At 48.6% G+C, this 22741-nt stretch overlaps 1 protein-coding gene and 1 non-coding gene across 2 annotated transcripts; one reads left to right on the top strand and one right to left on the bottom strand.

The window, feature by feature from the left end:
* The first annotated feature begins 679 nt into the window (after positions 1-679).
* On the top strand, positions 680-15733 carry Ece2 (endothelin converting enzyme 2). The gene is given in 20 exon segments (XM_042055882.1): positions 680-718; positions 1011-1235; positions 1441-1576; positions 1757-1972; positions 2866-2990; positions 3101-3247; positions 3406-3471; positions 7818-8006; positions 8781-8923; positions 9289-9403; positions 10881-10991; positions 12787-12885; positions 12985-13062; positions 13801-13904; positions 14076-14186; positions 14309-14376; positions 14540-14691; positions 14693-14731; positions 14818-14913; positions 15557-15733. Coding segments are annotated over 20 exon segments (2436 nt in total).
* Positions 3711-3783, bottom strand: Trnat-agu. Its single transcript has one exon. It is a non-coding gene; the product is annotated as a tRNA-Thr (tRNA).
* Positions 15734-22741: the final 7008 nt, after the last annotated feature.

Below are 22741 nucleotides of genomic sequence, written 5' to 3'. Positions count from 1 at the left end.
CTGACCTAACCCTTGATATGTGCTTGTGTGTGCCCCCAGTGACAATGGGCTTTTGCATATATACGTTGTGAATCTTCAGTGTAGTCGTTTCTGTGTCTCTCTATGTGGGCTTGTGGTTGGAGTATGTGTGCTTTTGTAGACGTCCTGTGGACACCTGTATAGGCGTGAACTGCCTGTGGCTTCTGTCTCTATGTGCTGGCTGTAAAGTAACCCTGCAGAGAGGCCAGTAGGTAGAGGCTCCTCGCAGGGGCATGATTCCTCTATGGTGTTTAAAAGTGTCGGAGAAGGCCTGCAGTTTGGGAGTTCGGGTAAAGAATATTAGCAGGGATTAGGCCTCAACCAAAAGAAAGCAAATTATGGGTGACTTGCCTGAGGGGCTCTCGGACTTGATGGAGAGCAGCGGTTGTGGGGAACGTAATATCCACAGTATCGGTCTGGGCGCCGATGCTGGCTGGGAGCCGCTCGCGCTCCGCCCCTCCCCCTCGCTCCCACCCCCGGGCGCGCCGCTGGGTGGGGGAGACTTGAAAAAAGCCGGGGCCGCCGCGGCCAAGCCAGGGGCTGCAGCAGTGGATGTGATGGAGGGCCGTGCCGGGGCTCAACGGGTGGCTTGGGCCGTAGTTCCTGGGCGGGTCAACCTCCCCCAGCCCTAAGGCGCGGCCGGGCCCTGCTCCACAACATCATGAATGTCGCGCTGCATGAGCTGGGTGGCGGAGGCAGTGTGAGTGGTGGCCCTGGGCTCCAGGGGAGAGGGCATGAAGTGTGGAGGGGCGGGTGTGAGTGAGCTGGCGGCGTCTGGCAGGGACTCCGGCTTGCGGAGATGGGGGCTTCTGTTGCGGGTTAGAGAAGGATGATTATCAGAGGGGAACCCAGCCCTGAGAGCCCGGCACCTGGGAAGGCCCCTCTCTGCAGGTAGGATGGAGCCGGCGCAGCAAGGGACAGTCCCCCGGGCAGGGCCTTGGGCAAAAGGCCTAGCTGCTTGACCTCAGTTGGCGCTCCTGAACTGTTTGCAGATGGTGGAGTACAAACGAGCCAAGCTTCGGGATGAAGAAGCACCGGAGACTCCAGTAGAAGGCAGGGCCACCCAGGACTCACTGGAGGTGGGCAAGGGGGTTCCCCCTTTCTCCTCAGGCCTCACCCTTGGCCTGATGCCTGCCATAACTATGTGCTCTGGCCTCTTCTGGTGGGTCATCTCCCCAGGTTTCCACTCCATCTCTGGCCTCTGCTCCAGGACTAGGGTGAGGCTATTCAAAGCCATGACGTTGCACAAAACAGGCTCCCTTGCCTCTTTGCTCTTGAGCCTTGAAGTTAACCCCACTAGCTATTTAAATGTCCCCTGATTCTAGAAACAGGCTGTATCTTCATATTTATTTGCTAGGAGGACTTCTGTGATCTCGGGTCCTTGCAATGCGGCTCAATTGCTCCCTGTCCTGTGCTCCCCAGGTGGGGTTCCAGAAGAGGACACGACGACTCTTTGGTTCACACACACAGCTGGAGCTGGTCTTGGCAGGCCTCTCTCTAGTCCTGGCTGCCCTTCTTTTGGGCTGCCTCGTGGCTCTGTGGGTCCAGTACCACAGAGGTAGGTGGGTCCACACCTGTCAGGACACCTCATAGCTGTGGGGTCCAGAAATCGAAGGACCTCTAAATATTTTTCTTGTTGGTGCTAGCTTTGCCAACTTCCTGATCTCATTTCCTTCCCAAAAGGCTTTCTTCTCCCTCCCTGACTGACAGTCTCCTTCCTACCTGTCTCCTGCCACAGACCCAACCCATAACATCTGCCTCACAGAAGCCTGCATTCGAGTGGCTGGAAAAATCCTGGAATCCCTGGACCGTGCGGTCAGCCCCTGTCAGGACTTTTATCAGTTCTCCTGTGGAGGCTGGATTAGAAGAAACCCTCTGCCCAATGGGCGTTCCCGCTGGAACACCTTCAACAGCCTCTGGGACCAGAACCAGGCTATACTGAAGCATCTGCTTGGTGAGGGCTGACTTCAGGAGTGCTGTGCCCATTTTGGGCTTCATGTCTAACTCATGGTCTAGCACTTAGTGGGTCCTCAGCAAATACCCACGAGTGAAGAACTAGATGGATTGTTCTGTAACACTCTCTTGAGGGAAGGTATGCAGAGAGCAGGAGCTCTCGATAACTGGAGCTGGCTTAGTGGCCCTCTAAGAATACCGGGACCTCAATGAGGGTCTCCACAAACAGAGGAAGAAAGCTCCACTTTGCTCTTTCTGTCTTAATGGGTGGTGCACACCTTTAATCCCAGCCATGGAAACTGAAGTAGGCAGATCTCTATGACTCCTAGGCCAGCCTGGTATACAGAGTGAGTTCCAGGGCAACCAGGGCTACTACATAGTGAGACCCTGTTTCAAAATCCCTGCCCTTGGGGAGCAGAAGCAGGTGAATCCCAGTGAGTCTTGAGGCTAGCCTGGTCTATGTAGTGAGTTCCAGGCCAATCAGAGCTATATAGTGAGACTACTTTCAAAAGAGACAGGGGTGGGAGAGAGAGAACCTGGCTTGCTACTGTACGCCAATAATTCTAGTTATTCAGGAGACGGAGGCAGGAGGTTTCCAGCCTGGGAAACTTATTAAGACCCTATTTTTGACTTTACCAAAAGTAGAAAGGGGATTGGAATTTTAGCTCAGTGGGACAGTACTTGTCTAGCATGTGAAAGAACCTACTTTCAATCCCCAGTACCACAAAATACATGCATACATACAAACATACAAACATACATACATGCATACATACATACATATATGCACACACACACCTATGTGGGCAAGGAGAGGAATGAAGACCAGTGACTCCCTCACAGCAATTAATCTAACTGCTCCCTGGATCCTCTTCTGTGTTCTACCCACTGCAGAGAATACCACTTTCAATTCCAGCAGTGAAGCTGAGCGAAAGACACAGCGCTTCTACCTGTCCTGCCTACAGCTGGAGCGTATTGAGAAGCTAGGAGCCCAGCCACTTCGAGACCTCATTGACAAGGCAGGGGCCCTGGGTGGGCTTCGGGCAAGAGGAGCAGGAGGGACCTGATGTGGTCCAAGGAAGTTTTGGTAATCCCTGGACCAGAGCTTTCACTTGTGATCTCTACTCAGATCGGTGGCTGGAACATCACAGGGCCTTGGGATGAGGACAACTTCATGGAAGTACTAAAGGCAGTAGCAGGGACCTATAGAGCCACCCCCTTCTTCACCGTCTACGTCAGTGCTGATTCTAAGAATTCCAACAGCAATGTCATCCAGGTGCCTGGCTGGGGAAAGGGTAGGGACTTGTGGACCCTCTGCCAAGGAAGCCAAGATTCCCCTCTAATGTGACAGGAAGGCAGAATACCTCCTTCCCCATACACAGGAGTCTTGGGTTTAAAGTGGGAGAGACTAACCTTTACCCCTTGCTGTTGCAGGTGGACCAGTCTGGGCTTTTCCTGCCCTCTCGAGATTACTACCTAAATAGAACTGCCAATGAGAAAGTAAGGCACATCCCAGAACTCCTGTCCCCATCCCTTGCTGAGCTAGCTAATCTCCATGTACTTTTCTCTTTGCCTAGGGTCAGATAGGGAACGGGAGGCTACTGTGCTGCCTGGCCAGCAAGCAGACTATCCTTTACTCTTTCTTCTCTCCTTGCCTTGCTTCTCTTCCTCCTTCTCCTCTCCCCGCCCTTCCTTTCTTCCTATTCTTTCTTCCAGAAAAAAAATTCTTTTCTTTGCATTTGTGGTGCTGGGAATCAAACCCAGGACCTCCTACACACTAGGCAAGCCCTCTACCACTGAGGTACATCCCCAGCCCTGGGAAGACATTTTATGGGTACCTACTGTATGCCAGATACTCTGGAGCAATTCTGAGATGTAAGTTTCAAAGTCATTGTCACAGGAAGTTTTTGATATCAATAGATTCATGGACCTAAGTATCTGAGAACACGGTTCAATAGGTCTCTAGGACTTAGGTGAGATGCAGGCATCTAGAAGTTCCATTATGAGATCACATTTAAGTTGGGCCCTATAAAAACAAAGAAGTGGACCAGCACTATGGTTCAGCAGGTAAAGGCACCTGCAGTCAAAACTGATGACCTGAATTCAATCCCTAGGACATATGATGGAAAGAGAGAACTATCTTCTCCAAGATTTACTTTGTCCTCAACACTCAGGCACACACACACACACACACACACACACACACACACACACACAAAACTATAAATAAATAGATGACCAGGTGGTGGTGGCACACACCTTTAATCCCAGCACTCGGGAAGGTAGATCTCTGTGAGTTCAAGGCTAGCCTGGTCTACAGAGCTAGTTCCAGGACAGGCTCCAAAGCTACAAAGAAACCCTGTCTCGAAAAACCAATAAATAAATAAATAAGTAAATAGATGTAATTTTGAAAAAAAAAAGACTACAAAGGATCAACAGAGGTCATCCTATTTAGAGATAGGTTGAACAAGTATTCAAAGAAAGAAGGCTTAGTGTGTTTGGACCATGGGGAAAGGTCTGGGGAGCAACAGAGAGCATTCTGTGTAAAGAGGATGTGCTGGATAAAATGCCGAAGCTAGAGCGGCTGGATGTGTTTGAACTGTATGTAAACCAGAAGTATGGTTTGTCGGGATGTGCTCCTGAGCACATGGGAGACTAGAAGGTGGCAGTGACTGATTAGGGAGGAGATTTCGAGGGCTTCAAAGATTCATTCTGCAGTTCCAAAGAGTCGCCTCCAGGCTCCAGATCAGGGACGGAGGGATGTGGTTAGCAGTGCCTTGGGAAGCCAGTCTGTGTGGAGTAAGAAGATGCAGGGGAGGGAGCCTGGAGCCAAGAGTCTCTGCAGCTCCTGGACTCAGTCAGTAAGGGCCCAGGTGAGGGAGTGGCAGAGAGTGAGTGCCAGGCTGAGGTTACAAGACTAGCAAGCCAGAATCATGGCTTGCTTGTTACCAAATAGTAGAAGATGAAGGTGCTGAGGATGATCGCAGCTATAAGGCTGAGTGATGGTGGAGTGGAATGAGCCTTAGGGGATCCGTGGTATCTGTAGAAGACTCAGCCTGGAGAACCTGGGGACCTGGAGACAGTGTGAGGTCACAGGACAAGAAGACACTTTGAAACTAGACCTGGGTTCCAAGTTCAGCTCTCCTGCTTGTTGTAACTGTTTGGTGTCTCTGAGGCGCGTTCCTTCTCTGTAAAAAGGGAAGCATAGGTTTGAGGTGTAGGGTAGCAGCCGCTGCTCCTGTGTAGAACAGATAGTGTGGGGGAGTCTCTCACTTTAGATGTGTGAGTTTGAGGAATGCGGTCACCTTCTGTGTGAGAGGTCAGTAGGCAGCCATAGAAGTTGGTGGAGTGCTGGCGAGGACTGTGAAGGGAACCAGAAGCTCAGGGCTTCTCCTTTAACACGTAGACAAAGGTGTGAGACAGGTGGGAGCAGTGGAAGAAACAGTGTCCTGCTGAGTAGACCAGCTGGAGAGTCCTGTGTCCTTCTGCCAGGCCTTCATTAACATTACCCGACTTCTCAGCCAGAGCTTCCTCTAGACATGTGTGATCGTGTGATCGAGACCACTGCTGCTCCCTCCGTGGGGGAGGGAGTGTGAAACAGCTTGAGACAATATTTTGGTTACAGTCATTGGAACAACCACAAAGGAGACACCTGAGGCTCCCAATTTGATTCCAACTGGGAACTAGCGCTGAGGGGGAGGGTAGGCTGACACAGAGGAAGAGGGGCCCACAGAGGAAGCAGCTCTGACAGGCTCTGAGGAAGGAAGGTGAACAGCCTGTTGTCAGACTGAAGGAGAGAGGAAATGACATAGGTGAAGGTGACCTAGTCCTTCTGGACAGAATTTAGGAATTTAATTTTTTTTTTTAATGAGACAGGATCTTATAGTGTATCCCAGACTGGTCTTTACTCTTGGACTTTAGTGATTTTATTGCCTCAGCCTCCAGAGCGCTAGGACTACACACACACATTACCTTACCATAGCTGGCAAGTTTTGGCTTTACTCCAAAGAAGGGAAATGGGCCCCTGGAGCGATGGCCCAGCAGGAGCAGGTTTCAACTCCCAGCTCCCACAAGGTGACATGAGAGAACCTACTCTCAAGAGCTGTCTTCTCCCTAATATGAGTAGGAGGCCATGCCTGCATACATGCTTGTATGTTTATGTGTGTGTGTGTGCAGGAGAATGCAGGGAAGAATCATGTTGCCCATTGCTGTGGAACAGGCCTTGTGTTTGAATCATTGGTTTCCTTAGGCAGGAAGCCTCTTGCCATACATAACAGGAAGTTATAAGCATAACTTATAGTGCAATGGCTGAGACAGGATTAAAGCTAGGAGTGTGGAGGATTCAGGAAGGTCTCAGAAGTAAGCCTTAAACTGAGGACAAAGAGGTAGGAAGAGAAAGGTCCTCACACCAGATCCTTGACTGGGTTAACTATAGCCCCCTTAGAGGCTAGGCTAGGTGATAGATTGATGATACCAGCAGCAATAAAGAGAGTGGAGGAAAGGAGAGGTTTTGTAGGATAAAGAATAACTATTGCTGGGCCGTGGTGGCGCACGCCTTTAATCCCAGCACTCGGGAGGCAGAGGCAGGTGCATATCTGTGAGTTCGAGGCCAGCCTGGTCTACAGAGTGAGTTCCAGGACAGAGAAATCCTGTCTCAAAAAGTCAAAAGAACAATAACAATGAAAGGGTAAATATCAAGGGATCAAAAACTTTTCAGTGAAGAAAAGGAATGGCCTTTAGCCTTGAGTGAGCCCAGGACTTCACTTCAGGAGTAGGAAGAAAGCCCAGCATGGTGGTGGATGCCTGTAATTCTAGCACTTGAAAGCTGAGGTAAGAGAATTGTGAGTTCAAAACCACTCTGGGCTATAGAGTGAGATCCTGTCTTAAAAAGGAAGGAGAGGAGCCACAGAGGTGGCTGCTGGCCAGAGCTGATGATCTATCTGTATGCTTCTCCCCTATCCTCAACAAATACTGGGTGAGCAACTGGCATAGGAAGACATTGTTCTTGAACCCAAGATTCCAGTGGCGATCAAAGCCAACAGGCCTTGTCCTGATGGCACCAGCCTGGCCTGAGGCAACCTGAGTTCATGCTGGGCCCAGGTAGTGCTCAGGCTTCCACACCCTCTGACCCTGTCAGGGTACCTTTGTGATTGGAGTCCTTTCCTCATCGCCTCAAGTTTGTTCCCTCTATGGAAACTGGAACTTGTATGGATTTATGGAGTTGCTTTGAGGGTGTGGGGCAGGATACATTATATGCAAGCCCCTTAGCTATCTGGTCTGTGGATATATAATGTTCAGGATGAATATTCTGTGTCTGTGCTTTTACTCACCCCTGTGTCTGTGCTTTTTCTCACCCCTGGATACAGGAGGATGAGAAAAGCACATTGGAGGCCTGTTAGGGCAAGAGGTAGAGGGGAGTCAAAGGGGCAGACGCCCTGCAGGATGCATCCAACTGTTCAAGTAAAAGCACATGGCCCTTGATGGACTGGGGCAATTAGAAGGGTGTTAAGGGATGAGAAGGCAAAGGACTATGGGAGTCCATCCATTGGGTAAATATTTACAGGGGACCAGTTCTGGGCTTGGCACTGATCCAAGCTCTTGGGATGCAGTGGAGAACAGCTGACAAAATTTGAACAGTGTCCACTGAGGGAAACAGATGATAAACGCACAGGTAATTAAGTCAAAGCAGACAGTGATCAGCAGTGGATCAGAAATTAAACAGAGCCATCAAGACTCCTGGAAAGTGCATTAAGCCAAAGAAATGATGGCAAGCGGTGAGGACCAGAGCAGACCTTAGGCTTGGGCAGGGCTTGTGGCTGGCTTTGGGATGACTGGGGCCTTCGCAGGTGCTTACAGCCTACCTGGACTACATGGAGGAGCTGGGAGTGCTGCTGGGTGGACAGCCTGCCTCTACCCGGGAGCAGATGCAGCAAGTTCTGGAGCTGGAGATACAACTGGCTAACATCACTGTGCCCCAGGACCAGCGGCGCGATGAAGAGAAGATCTATCACAAGATGAGCATCTCGGAGCTGCAGGTGGGTTAGGCAGAGAGCTAGAGATGTTAGGGAGAGGGCAGCCCTTGATAGAGACCACCCCGTTTCCTTATCCTCCCGAGGCAGTCAGTGTTTCCCATTTCCTGATGTTGTGAGGTTTCCAGATGTGTATGGCTACCCTGGAAAGAAAGATGGTCAACATTTTAAGCCACCTCTCTCAAGGCCATCCTTTAGTCTCTTTCCTGTTGTCCAGGACTACAGAGATTGTATTTAAAATGTTTAGCCAGACATGGTACTTCACACCTATAACCCCAACACTTGGGAGACTGAAGCAGGAGGATTTCTGTGAGTTCCAGGCTAAGCAAGCAAGGAAGCAAAGGGAAAAAACAAATTGATAAGATTCCTACAAAATAATCAGAATGTGTATGGAAGTATCTCCTAATGCCCCTCCTGTACCAACCCTTTTGGTAATGAATTATGGAAAGACTGGAAAAGGAGATGCTAGAGAGAGGCCAGGTATGTGGGACGCATTGGGCAAGTGGTGTTTTATAAACCAGCATGAAAATATTTGAATTTCTGTGCCCAAGCTGAGTATCACACAGAGTGGCTTTCCTCGTATAATAAGTGATTAGGCTCCCAGACTGCAGGGCATTCAGGCCTAGAAAAGCACTTATTGCAGGAAGGGGTCCCCAAGCAGCCAGTAACTGTTACTATAGCAATGGGAAGGCTGCCCAGGCTATAGTAAATCAGTGGGGGAGAGAGTCTGTTGGGAGCCCAGTGGGAAAGCAGGGAAGCCTGAAGAGTTTCTACTTTCAGGCTCTAGCACCCTCCATGGACTGGCTCGAGTTCCTGTCTTTCTTGTTGTCTCCACTCGAGCTGGGGGATTCTGAGCCTGTGGTGGTGTACGGGACTGAGTATTTACAGCAGGTGTCGGAACTCATCAACCGCACAGAACCAAGGTGTGACTGGGGAGAGGGAGGGGCGGGGGGGGGGGCGGCGGGACGGGACTGGTAGTGGAGGGGACTCAGGGCTCTGGGGTTTTCTGGAAGGGCCAACCACAGTGAATTGGCACACAGACCGAGTGATCAGGCGCTGAACTTTCCAAACTTCAAGCTGAATGTCTGTGAACTCTTCCCCCTAGGCAGTTTCAGGGTATCCGTCTGTGACCTCTATTCCCACATCTTGCTCCAAGCTGATTTCTGCAGGCACTTGTGTCCCAGAGTGCTCCTCTCAGGAGTCCTATAGCCCGCATGGTCCTGGGGACTGGCTGGGGGGTAGAAAGGGTTCCCCACATGTCTTTCCTTATCTTCTGGTATGGAAATAGCATCCTGAACAACTATCTGATTTGGAACCTGGTGCAGAAGACGACCTCAAGCCTTGACCAGCGCTTTGAGTCTGCGCAGGAGAAGCTGCTGGAGACCCTCTATGGCACCAAGAAGGTGGGCTACCTGACTCTGCTTCCTTTCTGAATCGCCCTGGCTGGTGCTACCTGCTCACAGTGTGTCAGGAACAGTTCTTCATGGTACATGAGCCCATGGTGCGTTATCAAGCTGTCGTAGTTTCCAGTCTTAGTTCCTTCGTATTTCAGCCTATAGCGCCTTGGGGGTGTGAGCAAGTTGCTGTGCTCCGTTTCCTTGTCTGTAACAGGAATAAGTTTCCAGGCTGCTTAAGTGAATGTTGGCAGGTGGTGTGTATAGGCATCCGGCTTTGATGAGGAGGATGAAGATGTTCACGTGCTGGTGTTCATTTTAAGAACCCTCATGAAGTATGGGGGGGAGGTAAAACTACCAACAAGTGTGTATATTCTGAGAGTATTAATGGTGCATATTGAGTGAAAATCTCCTCTGTCTTATAAAGCCCAAGCTGGGAGAGGCACACTCTATGTGGGGAAAGATGGAGGAGGTAGCAGGAACACTTTCTCAGATGCTATGTGCAGAATAAACTCCTGAGAAAGTGGGAGAGGAAGGCATTCCAGGCATAAGGAACACATATGTAAATTCACAGAGAACTGGAGGAGCTGGGTGCGTTTGCAGGGGTCTGGTAGGAGCTTGAGAACAGGGCTGCAGACTAAGTTTAGTAAGGTGGGCATGTGACATCCGTGGCAGTTATGTTAAGTCTGACTGTGGCAAGTGATGACAGTGTTACAGGACAGGAAAATGGTGACAGGCCACACAAGAAATGACTAGGATGAGCTAGCAGTAACTAGTGGCAGACTGAATTGGGAGGGAGGCAGTAAAGGGAGCTGGGATGATGTCCAGGTTTCAGGTAATGGCGTCGAAGCCCGGATTGTAGAACAGAGCAAAGATCCAGCAAGTTTGCTCCAGAACAACCGGGCAGTGGTGGTGCACACCTTTAATCTCAGCACTTGGGAGGCAGAGGCAGGTGGATCTCTATGAGTTTGAGACAGGCCTGGTCTATAGAGCAAGTTCCAGGATAGTTCAAGCTACACAGAGAAACCCTGTCTCAAAAACAAAACAAAGCAAAACAAAACAAAAAAGATAGCTCAGAACAGCTGGTGAAGAAACTTGCAATTAAGTCCCGCATGGTGGCTCCTTTAGGTTGTCTTCTGACCTCTGCACTTGGACCATGGTAGGCCAGAGTGTCCCCCACCCCAAATAAGTAAACATAATAATAAAAAAAAAAAACATCTGAAATCCACGGGCGGCTATTAGAAACATAGCCGGAGTAAGAACTGAGCGTGTAGTGGGTGCCTTGCCTATGTCTTTTCTGCTGAAGCTTTGCTTCTGGGCTTGGCGTACTTTGAGATATTGCCTTACTTGTCTCTGGAGTCTGGAGGAGAAATGGCACCGCAAGCATCTGTTGCTCAGCTGAGAGGCTTAGCCCCAGAGAGGGAGAGAGGCCTTCGACCAGAGGTCAGTGCTCACTCTGGGCACCCTGCTCTTTGTCCCTTTACAGTCCTGTACACCGAGGTGGCAGACCTGCATCTCCAATACAGATGATGCCCTTGGCTTCGCTCTGGGCTCGCTCTTTGTGAAGGCCACTTTTGACCGACAAAGCAAGGAAATTGTGAGTCTTCGGGCTTCTAAAACTACCCTTTGATTTGTTTAAAAGTCTGATGGTCATATATGTACATACATAGAAAAACCAGGAAAGGGGTTCCACTAAACAGCAGCTTGGGTGGAGAATTCCTTAGTTTTCTGTAATTGTATGAATTATTATAGTGGGTTTATGTTACCTATATAATTACCAAAAATAATGCTAAGAGGTAATAATAGGTATGCTTAAATAGTAGATGTTTATGGGAGAGCTATTTGTAGCAAGAAATGAAACAAGCTGAAATGTCCAGCCATGGAGTGAAGGAGAAATAAATAACAATAGGATGGAATAGGATTCCACTTTCATTTTTTAAAAATAGTTTTATGGTTTGTTTAACTTTATTTTATGTGCATTGGTGTAAAGTGTCAGATCCCCTGAAACTGGATCTTCAGACAGTTGTGAGCTGCCATGTGGGTGCTGGGAATTGAACCCAGATCCTTTGGAAGATCAGTCAGTGCTCTTTTTTTTTTTTTTTTTTTTTTTTTTTGGTTTTTCGAGACAGGGTCTCCCTGCAGCTTTTTTAGAGCCTGTCCTGGAACTAGCTCTTGTAGACCAGGCTGGCCTCGAACTCACAGAGATCCGCCTGCCTCTGCCTCCCGAATGCTGGGATTAAAGGCGTGCGCCACCACCGCCCGGCTTCAGTCAGTGCTCTTAACCACTGAGCCATCTCTCCAGTCCTCCACTTTCATTTTTTAATTAATTTATTTTTATTTTATGTGAATTGGTGTTTTGCCTGAATGTATGTCTGGGCAATGGTGTCAGATCTTGGAGTTACAGATAGTTGTTAGCTGCCATGTGGGTGCTGGGAATTGAACCTGGGTCCTCTGGTTGAGTAACCAGTGCTCCCAACTCCTGAGTCATCTCCCCAGTCCCATGATTCTACTTTTAAACTGAAGATAAATTACTTATTTTTAATTATTTTTTTTTGAAAACAGGGTTTCTTTGTGTAGCTCTGGCTGTCTTGAAACTCACTCTGTAGACCAGGTTGGCCTTGAACTCAAGAGATTCACCTGCCTCTGCATCCCAAGTGCTGGGAATAAAGGTATGCACCACCACTGCCCAGCTAAAATTTCTTTTTTAAATTAAACAACTATGCCTGGCTTTATTGTTTAGGCTGATGGTGCCACTAGTGCATCTGAAGCCCTTAACATGCTTGCCAAGTTTGTTACTCCAAGCGAGAAACCCAAGCATGAGCTGAGGCTAGCCTGGTATTCACTATTGTAGACCAGGCTGGCCTCAAACTTGTGATGGTCCTTCTGCTTCTACCTCCCATACCTGGTATAGTGATACATTTTAAAGCAGGACAAAAGTAGATTGCAAAAATATATACACATTACATAACACAGCTCCATATTTTGTATGACTTTCTGGGCTAGGAAAAACACTAGGAATAGCCAGACTATTAAAAGAAGACAGCTGTGTGGTGAGATTACAAACGTTTGGTTTTCTTCAATTTTCAATTGTACAAATTCTGTTCATGCATTTTGTTCATAACCAGATAAAGATCAACGTAGTATATGAAGCTATAATACTAATTTACCTAACTGCCAACTCAAATGTTTATTGAATTAATTAGCAAAAAGTCACCCACAATAACAATATTGTCACCTGTAGTACATCTCACTGTCCCTGCTGGGCAGCCTTTCTTCAGGAATCTTCATAGTCCTGTGTCTCCCGGATAGACCCAGATAGCACCTTGAGGGTGGATGGGAAGCAGGGAGGCAGTAAGTGCCGGGGGAGGCTGACCTGTGACCCTCCCTCCCAGGCTGAGGGGATGATCAACGAAATCCGGTCTGCATTTGAGGAGACCCTGGGAGAGCTGGTTTGGATGGATGAGAAGACCCGGCTGGCAGCCAAGGAGAAAGTGAGCCATGGCTGTGTCTGGGGCGCCATCTTGAGGTGGTAATAAACAATACAGTTTTGCTGGGCGCAGGGAGGGAAACCCTTAACATGGTCTCTTCAGGCAGATGCCATCTATGATATGATTGGTTTCCCTGACTTCATCTTGGAGCCCAAGAGCTGGATGATTGTTTATGATGGGGTGAGTATCTTTGTTCACAGCACTAACCTTCCTCAGAGTCATGGACCATTATTTCCCGGCCTCAGTAATCAAAGTGTAAGCACTCCTCAGCAGAGTAGACACAAGTAATTAGATTGATTAAATTCTGTGCCAGACATGGGCCAGATGGCAGTAAAATATAGCATTAATAAGTTGTGGGGATTTGGAGTACAGACCAAACGTGATCATGTTTCTACCATGTAATCTTGGACAGTATGTCTTTGGGCCTCAGTTTCATCTGTAAAATGGTTTCAGTAGTTCTCACAGGGTGGGTGATAAGAGCAAAAGAATGTTAAAAAACAATGTCAGGCAGTGGTGGAATATACCCTTAGTCCTAGAGGCAGGCAGATCTCTTGAGTTTGAGCCCAGCCTGGTCTACACATTAGGTTCCCAGACAGCCTGCACTACTGTATTGGGGGATGGGGAAGCTGGGCATGGTGGTGGCCCGTGCTTTTAATCCCAGCAGCACTCAGAAAGCAGTGAGTTCGAAGTCAGCCTGGTCCTTACAGCAAGTTCTAACAGTGAGACTCTGTCTCAAAAAGGGCAACAAAAATCCAGAACAGCACTTGAAGCACAAGTACCCTTAATATACTGTCAGTTAGCTGTTTCCTTCCATTTTACAGCGGAGGAGACAGGGACTTGCTAGGAGAGGTCCTGCTGGGACTCTCCCCTTCTCCAACAGGTTCTCTCTCTCTTTTCTTCCTTCCACTATTCCCACAGTATGAAGTCTCTGAAGACTCTTTTTTCCAAAACATGTTGAATCTGTACAACTTCTCTGCTAAGGTGATGGCTGACCAGCTCCGCAAACCTCCCAGCCGAGACCAGTGAGAATGGGCGGGCAGACAAGGGGCAGCTGGAGAGGTAGACCAGGGCTTCTGGGGGTGGGAAGAGGAGTGGCCCAAGGCCCTTGCAGGAGGTGGGCAGGGCAGGGCTGGGCTGTCGTGCTGGGCAGCACGAGGAGAGAAGGAACACCAGCCTCGATCTTCCTCCCCCAGGTGGAGCATGACGCCCCAGACTGTCAATGCTTACTATCTTCCAACCAAGAATGAAATCGTCTTCCCCGCTGGCATCCTGCAGGCCCCCTTCTATGCTCACAACCACCCAAAGTGTGTCTGGGGCAGGAGGGTCTGGGTGCTGGAGCCTGGCCCTGTGGGCGAACCGGGAGAAGAGCTGTAGGGGAACAGGAGATGTTCCTGCCATGTCCTTATTCAACATCCTCATCTACTAGGGCCTTGAACTTTGGTGGCATCGGCGTGGTGATGGGCCATGAGTTGACACATGCCTTTGATGACCAAGGTAGGGACTCAGTCTAGAATTTTTAGTGACTGCTGCAGGGATTTGGGATATTGGGGACAAACCTTAGGGATCCTGATGTCTTCTGGTCAGGGTTGGTTGGGGCATCTGATCCCCTGCGGATGAGTTGTCCTATTGATGGGAAGCAAAGACGATTTCTTCACAGGCCGTGAGTACGACAAAGAAGGGAATCTGCGTCCGTGGTGGCAGAATGAGTCACTGACGGCTTTCCAGAATCATACAGCCTGCATGGAAGAGCAGTACAACCAGTACAAGGTCAATGGAGAGCGGCTCAACGGACTCCAGACACTGGGGGAAAAACATCGCCGATAACGGGGGCCTGAAGGCTGCTTACAATGTGAGTGGCCGAGGTCTCCCAGGCTGTGTAGAAGGGCGCTTGGAAAAGCAGGCAGGTGCTGGTGGACTTGCTTATTATTCCCCTAGGCTTACGAAGCATGGTTGCGGACGCATGGGGAAGAGCAGCAGCTGCCAGCTGTCGGGCTCACCAATCACCAGCTGTTCTTTGTGGGATTTGCCCAGGTATGGCCCCTTGGAGAACCGGTTATGTCTCCTATCCGTTCCTCCAAAGAATGCCATTAGAAGCAGAAGCTGGGGTTATGCAGGAAAGGCGCTGGGAAGTGGGGCCACAGTGCTGCATGGGAAGTACATTGAGAGGAAGCCTGGTGTCTAGAACCCATGAAAGTAGCCTGCAGAGATAGGTCTTCCACAGGATTATATTTGAAAGGGAAGGGCCGCTGACTTTAGTGGAATGGAAAGGAGCAAGCATTGGTCCCCTCCTATCACTATGGGGGAATGTGAGAAACTGTAGCTTGGGAATACAAAATATCTTGTTCAGGGTCACCCAGGAATAAAATAAGAAGCAGAGTTAGTGTCCAGGCAGGACCTGTTTCAAATACTTTGAACCACAGCGAGCAATCTTTAAAGGGCTCAGCCTTTCCCCACAGCCATGCCCATGCTGGGTTACCCAGTGTCCAGGTGCTCTTTAGGGGCTTTGAGGAAGTGAGGAGGCATGGTGCCCTCCCTTGGAGCTGGCCAAGCCTCCTGCAGTGGCCCTGACAATTCCTGAGCTCACCAGCTGGATGGCTCTGCTGTAGCTGCAGCTATGGCTTAATTCAGCTCCACACTAGACACCATATGTCCCCATGTCTGTCCTGACCCGCAGGTGTGGTGCTCGGTCCGCACACCAGAGAGCTCTCACGAGGGGCTGGTGACCGACCCCCACAGCCCTGCCCGTTTCCGAGTGCTGGGCACTCTCTCCAACTCCCGTGACTTCCTTCGGCACTTCGGCTGCCCTGTCGGCTCCCCCATGAACCCAGGGCAGCTGTGTGAGGTGTGGTAGACCTGGGTTGGGAGAGAAATGGGCAACTGTGGCCAGGGACCGCGGCTTCCAAGTTAGGAGAAAGTAATGATCAGTTGGTATGGTTGTCTCTCCATACCACAAGGGACATGAATCTAGTTCCCACCGCCACCACATTGTGCCTCTGCTTTGGGGGCACCAGTGCCTCTAGCAGAGATCCCCCCATTCACTGTGACATCCTCTCATGCGTCACCCTGGAGGACGTCTAGGCAGAGTGCCAGTTCCTACAAAGAGGGTTCCATTTCTTGGCTCCAAGCTTACTTAATTTGGGAACCAAGAGGCTATGCCTGGGGCATGCCCATCTCTCCCAGGCACACACAGACTTGTATAGAAATGAGCTCAACTCCCTTCAACCCCACCCTCAGGCTCCCGCTACCTATGTTCCTTGTGCTCCTCCTAGTACTGCTGCTCCCCTCAAGGACAGAGCAACTGAACTCAAGTGGAAGGCCAAGGGCTCTCGGGTGAGAGGAGAAATGTGTATGTACAGTTCATGCTGGTTCCCTGTGTCTTAGGGCGCGAGTCTTAGGCTTGGCGGCTTGTCCCTGGGCCAAACAGAAGAGCAGATCTAGTAGAGAAAAGGAAAGTGTTTATTTTTGCAGGGAAGAGGGTGGGGAGGGTGTGGTCTTGGCTTTATAGGACCCTTTGCTAATAAATAGATCCATATCAGTCAGCCTGTCTCTTCCTTCAGTTCTCCCTTTCCTTATCCTCCCATCCGGTCAATATGTGAGCAACTACTATTGTCTTAATTAGGGTTTCTATTGCTGTGAAGAGGCACTGTGACCACAGCAACTCCTATAAAGGAAAACATTTCATGGGGGTGGCTTACAGTTTCAGAGGTTTAGTCCATATCATCATGGCAGGACATGGCGGCACACAGCAGACATGGTGCTGGAGAAGGAGCTGAGAGTTCTACATCGTGATCAGAAGGCAACAGGAAATGAACTGAGACATGGGGAGTGGCTTGAGGATATATGAAGTTTCAAAGCCCACCCCACAGTGACACACTTCCTCTAACAAGGCCACACCTCCTAATAGTGCTACTCCCCCATGAGCTTGTGGTGGGGGCTCAATTACCTTCAAACCACCACAACAACACGGTAGTAATTCTTCCGATACTGGCTTACTTGCAGAAATAGGAGCCTGAGATTTGAAGTCCAAGGGAGGCAAAGGTAGAGAGAGACACAGAGTTGGGTCTCACAGACTTGGGTCTGTTTGGTCACAGTACATACTCCACAGCTAGAAGGGTCTGCAGCTCCCCACTGCCTCTGTGGCCATCCTGTCCCTGAATCTGGGGAGTAGATGGTCAGGTCAGCTTGGTTTTTGTGTTTTTGAGACAGGGTCTCACTATGTAGCCCTGGCTGGCTTGGATCTCGCTATATAGATCAGGCTGGCTTTGAACTCCCTGCTTCTGTCTGCAAACTGCTGGGATTAAAGGTGTTTGCCATCCCACCCAACTTTTTTAAAAATATTTATTATTATTATACAGTATTCTGTCTGCGTGTATGCCTGCAGGCCAGAAGAGGGCACCCGATCTCATTACAGATGGCTGTGAGCCACCGTGTGGTTGCTGGGAATTGAACTCAGGACCTTTGGAAGAGCAGGCAATGCTCTTAACCACTGAGCCATCTCTGAAGCCCCCCCAACTTTTATTGTTCTTTAGATTAACTTTTGAATGATATATTGGTTATCCGTAATTTGTGTCTCAGGCACTGGGGATAAAGTGGTCTCTGTGCTTTGGGGACTCCAGCTGTTTCACTGTTACACTCACAAACTCACCCAGTCCCCACAGCCACCGTTTTCTACTAGTGCTCTGCTCCCATGAGGCAGACCTAGCCCCAACCCCTACTACTGCAGCCGAAGAAATCTGAGTTGAAACGGGGGCTCTGATAATGATGACCTAAACCCGGTAAGCCTCGGTTTCTTCATCTGTAAAATGAGAATGACAGCAAAACAGTGGAAAGAGTCCAATCACACACACGAGTCGGGACTGAAGAGATGGCTCGGAGGTTAAGAGCAGTGCCTGCTCTTCCTGAGGTCATGAGTTCAATTCCCAACCAATCATACACACAAATGCTCCTGGAAGTGCAAGCAGGGGTGAGTTTGTCAGGCTTGCAAGGAACAGAATGAGGACTCGTAATTGCTTCTGGTGTCTCTGGTCTCTTGGGTATGTCTCTAAGATGTACCCCACAACCTGTGTTTTTCACAACCCCAGTTTTTCAGTGGGCCAGACTGTTCCTATATGGGGCCATGCCATGTCACCTGGACGTGCTAGCTGCTTACTGAAGGAGGGCAGAAGGAACAAGATGTCTTTTGAACCACTGAACCACACTGCTAGTTCCCGAACCTCTAGTTCAACTACAGGGTAGATGCAAAGTGTGTTGGGAAGAGGAGAGCTTTCATTTCTGGAGAACTAGCTCTGGTGCCAGCTTCTGTCACCCACTAGTGTATGACACCAGGCAGGGCTCATTCCCTCTTCAGGTCTTGGTGTCTCAGCAGTCTGTAAAATAAGTGGACTGGGTAAGATTATTTCTGAGACCATTCAGCTTCAGTGCCTTGAAAAAAAATTCAACACAGGCATAATGATACAGGATTTTAATCCCATCTATTTGGGAGGCTGAGGCAGGGGGATGTCAGAGGCCAGTTTGAATAACTTAGTAAGACACTGTCTCAAAATAATGCCAAGAGCCTAAGGCTGTAGCTCAGTGGTAGACTGCTTGCCTAGCACGAATGAAGTTCTAGGTTCATCTGCATACTGGGAAAAATGCCTTTATGGGCTCTGCAAATTCCAGAACCCGAAGAGATACTAATAAATAACGTGTGGAACTTGGCTGTTGAGCATAGGGTAAGACTCACAATGTTAGAGCACACTGATACTTGGCAAGATAAAACTTTGCCTTCCATTGAGACCTGGATTAGGCCAAGTGTGATATCATGCACCTGTAATGCCAGCACTTGGGAGGGGGGCAGGTTTTTTGTTTGTTTGTTTTATTTTTGTGATTTCAGCCCAGCTACATGGTGAGGCCTTGTTTAAACATAACAAGACAAAAACCCTGATTGGGGCCAATGAGATAACCCAGTGGTTAACCTGAGTTTGAGCCACAGAACCCACATCTGGGTGGAAGAAGAAAACCGAACCCACAAAGGTGCGCTTTGACATGCACACGTTCACGTAATCATAGGCCATAAGGTGGACGAGGAAGGATCAGACGTTTAAGATCATCCTCGGCTAGAGATATGAACTTGAGGCCAGCCCTGACTGACAAAGAGAAAACTCTTGGGTGCCTACAGCAGCACTGTTAATCTTTTTTTTTAAGTATGTATGTATGTATGCATGTATTTATGTATTTATTTATTTATTTATTTATTTATTTATTTATTTATTATGTATACAATATTCTGACTGTGTGTATGTCTGCAGCCCAGAAGAGGGCACCATTTTTACAGATGGTTATGAGCCACCATGTGGTTGCTGGGAATTGAACTCAGGACCTTTGGAAGAGCAGGCAATGCTCTTAACCGCTGAGTCATCTCTCCAGCCCCCACCACTGTTAATCTTGTAATTCAAATGCGGACATCTATCTTCCAGCCAAATTCTTCAGGCTGAGTGGGACCATCACCAGCAGCAGGTGCATTTCCATGCAACACAAGTCTCCTGGGCCAGGCACCTGCACAACCAGGTAGCTACAGGAAAGTTATGCCCAGTGAATCAAAGTTACAGCAGGGAGTACCTCTTTGTGGGGTATAGTGTTGAGCTGCGGGCCCACTTCCAGCCGCTCGGCTCCCGCATGCTTAACTTTACATGCGAAATATCAACACACAAATTGTATTTTTTTAAACACTTCCTGGCCCATTATTTTCAGCCTCTTACTCACATCTTGACTAACCCATATCGAATAATCTGTGTAACACCACAAAGTGGTGTCTTACCGGGAAAGATTCAGCATGTCTGACCTGGTGGCTGGCTTCATCGCACCTGTCTCCCTGAGGAGAGGCACGGCAGTCTGGCTCAGAGAGCAGAGGCATGGCGATTTATTAACTTCCCTTCCCAGCATTCTGTTCTGTCTACTCCGCCCACCTAAGGGCTGGCCAATCAAATGGGCCAGGCAGTTTCTTCATTAACCAATGAAATCAACTCAAACAGAAGACCCTCCCACACCAGTGGGGCACTCTGCAGGGACCTGGTTCCAGAGGTAAGGCAAAGTGAACCTCGGGTAGTGGATGTGATCTTCGCCTTAAGAGCCCTGTCAAGTTGATGAATGATGGCTTCTGTTATATAGTCTGTTGTGTTGAGGCAGAAGAGAAAATGAACAATACTGGACCATCTATGCTATCCCATTGGGTAACTCATCCCCAACCAAAATAAGGAAGCCTGCCAAGAAACGTGATTTCACCTTGATAAAACTCTAGAAATACTACTAGGAGAGAGTACTTCTTAAAAATAAGCTCAATTTCAAAGGGCCTCCTGTGGTTCACCAGTGGAGAATCCTGACAGTTTTCTAATTCATTGCTCTGGGCCCCAGGGAGAAACCCCAAATTCTTACTATCTAAAAAAATGACCTAAAGACCAATGCAAAGCCAGCCATCTGTTAAATGTTTTTTAAGACCTGCTTCAAACCAGGCATTAGCTGGGTACTAAGGATACAAAGATTAGGCAGATATAGTTCCTTGCCCTCCAGGAGCTCAGAGTACAAAGTGTGAGAGATATGTGTCAAATGTACGGTGGATCTCGGGAGAAATGCCTAACCCGAGAAGCAAGGAAGGAAAAAAGAAGGGAACACTGAGCTGGAGCTCAGTGGATGGTAGAATTTCCCAACTGAAAACAGAAGGGCATTCCTTACAGATGGAATAACCACTCGGAAAGACAGCTTGGAGGGGTGGAGAATATTCAGAAATGTGAAATGGCTAAGATGATCAGAATATAAATGGAAGGGACATACTACAGTTTCCACCTGGTGGCAGTAATAAAAGAGTGAATGAAACATCTGCTGTCCTTCCTAAAATTAGCAGTAAAAATCTTCTCAAAACATCTGGCTATTAGGAAAATATCACATACAGAAAATGGCAATCCTTGTTGGCTAGGTTTACAGTGCTTGGCATGAATTCCCTCCTATTGAGTGGTCCACAAGTCCAATTAGGCGGTTGTTGGTTACCCCCAAATATAAATGCCACTATTGCACCCCGGGAAATATCACACTGAGCTGGTCATTGCAGTTAGTACCGTTTACTGCTGGGCAGGACTGTTGATTGTTTTTCTCCTTGGCAGCTTGTACAGGACCTTCAGACACTAGGAGAGCTAGTACCCAGGGAGAAGGCTTCCAGGTCAGGTCCACCCAGTTCCTCCAAGTCCTGTGAAGCGTGTGGTGTCCTCACTAAGAAAGCCTTACCTTCAAGCTCCGGGAGGCAACCAAGAACGACAGCAATAGCTCACAGTTTTAGGAGTCTCCTGGACTCTCCTGACTTACTCTAAAGGTTTCCTATGCCTGGCACTGGGATTTTTGATAGATGGTCTATGGTACTTGTGGGGAGCATTATGTTAGACACTTTTAAAAATTTCAACAGGGTAACAAACAAACAAAAAAGTGAGCCACCATGCCTGGCTTAGACATTATTTAATGACTTATTTTGTTCTTTTTTAAATTTTTTTTTATTTTATATGCATTTATATGTTTTTCTGCATGTATGTCTATGTGCGAGTGTTGAGTTTTCTGGACCTTGAGTTCTAGGTAGCAGGGAACTGCCACGTGGGTGCTGGGACTTGAACCCAGGTTTTCCAGAAGAGCAGCCAATGCTCTTAACTGCTGAGTCATCTCTCCAGCCCCTCATTTTGTTCTTACAAGGGAAATGTTTCATACTTCACATAGGTGAATACAGGCTGAGTTTAGGTAGCTTAACCAAACAACACAACACAACTGGTACATGACAGAATTTGTTCTGCTTTGTTTTTTGGTTCTTCACATCAGAGTTTATCTGTATAACCTTGGGTGTCCTGGAATTCGCTCTAGACCGGGCTTGCCTCAAACTTGCAGAGATCTGCTTGCCTCTGCCTCCTGAGTGCTGGGACTAAAGGGCACCACTGCCTGGCCAGAACTCAGTTTTAATATTTTCTAAAGCTTGAGTTCTCTCATCTTTCCAAGTTTTTCTTTTAAAACAATTTATACCTACAAAAAAAGTTGCAATGTATCCCAACATCTTTTCATATAATCTTCATCTGAACTCATCTGCTGTTTGATAAACTGTTTTATGGCACAACATCCAATTCATCTCCAATGTACTGATATCTATATATCTATATCTATGTGTATATCTATACAGACAGAGTGTGTGTATTCCAAGGTCTATGGTAGAAGTCATAGAAACAGAAACTGGTAGAGATTCCTTACAGAGAACTAAAGCAGGCATGAAAATGTATGTACATCCTAAAGACAGAACAGGCAGCGCAACTACGGGCTGTCCAATTTCTGTCGAGAAGTTGGAGAAGTCGTTGGGAGTGGACATAGACGGTTATGCCTAGAATGCAGCACTGAGTGCAAAAGTGATAGGTTTTAAGGATGAGCAGCAGCGGGGTGGCGGCTGATGCCTGCAAGCCAGCACTTCCGAGGCAGAGGCAGGACCTGAGGTTTAAAGCCATTGTCTGCTATACAGCGACCTTGAGGCTACCCTGCGCTAATAAATAAGCTTCAGGCAGCATCACTCATCCTCGAGAGGGGAATGTTGGTTACTATTCCAGATCGGTGTGAGGCCGTCGCACAGATCTCAGTCAAGAGTCTCGTCCGTTTGTCTCACCATGCATCCAGCTGAGGTGAAGCTACGGGAAAGGAGAGCTAGGCATTTCCATTGAGCGCTGAGCACAAAGTTCAGAGACACCGAAACGCAACATAAGCGGTCCAACTGGAGGCCGGATCTGTAATTCCCTGCCTGCCTCAGGAGGCGGGGCCGGAATCGACTGGGCGTTTCCGGTCCGGAGGACGAGGCGCGAGGCCGTCTGGGAAA

Source organism: Arvicola amphibius, chromosome 10 (assembly GCF_903992535.2).
Source record: "Arvicola amphibius chromosome 10, mArvAmp1.2, whole genome shotgun sequence".
NCBI lineage: Eukaryota > Metazoa > Chordata > Mammalia > Rodentia > Cricetidae > Arvicola > Arvicola amphibius.
The sequence above is the reverse complement of the archived record's forward strand: the minus strand, read 5'-3'. Positions and strand labels throughout refer to the sequence as shown.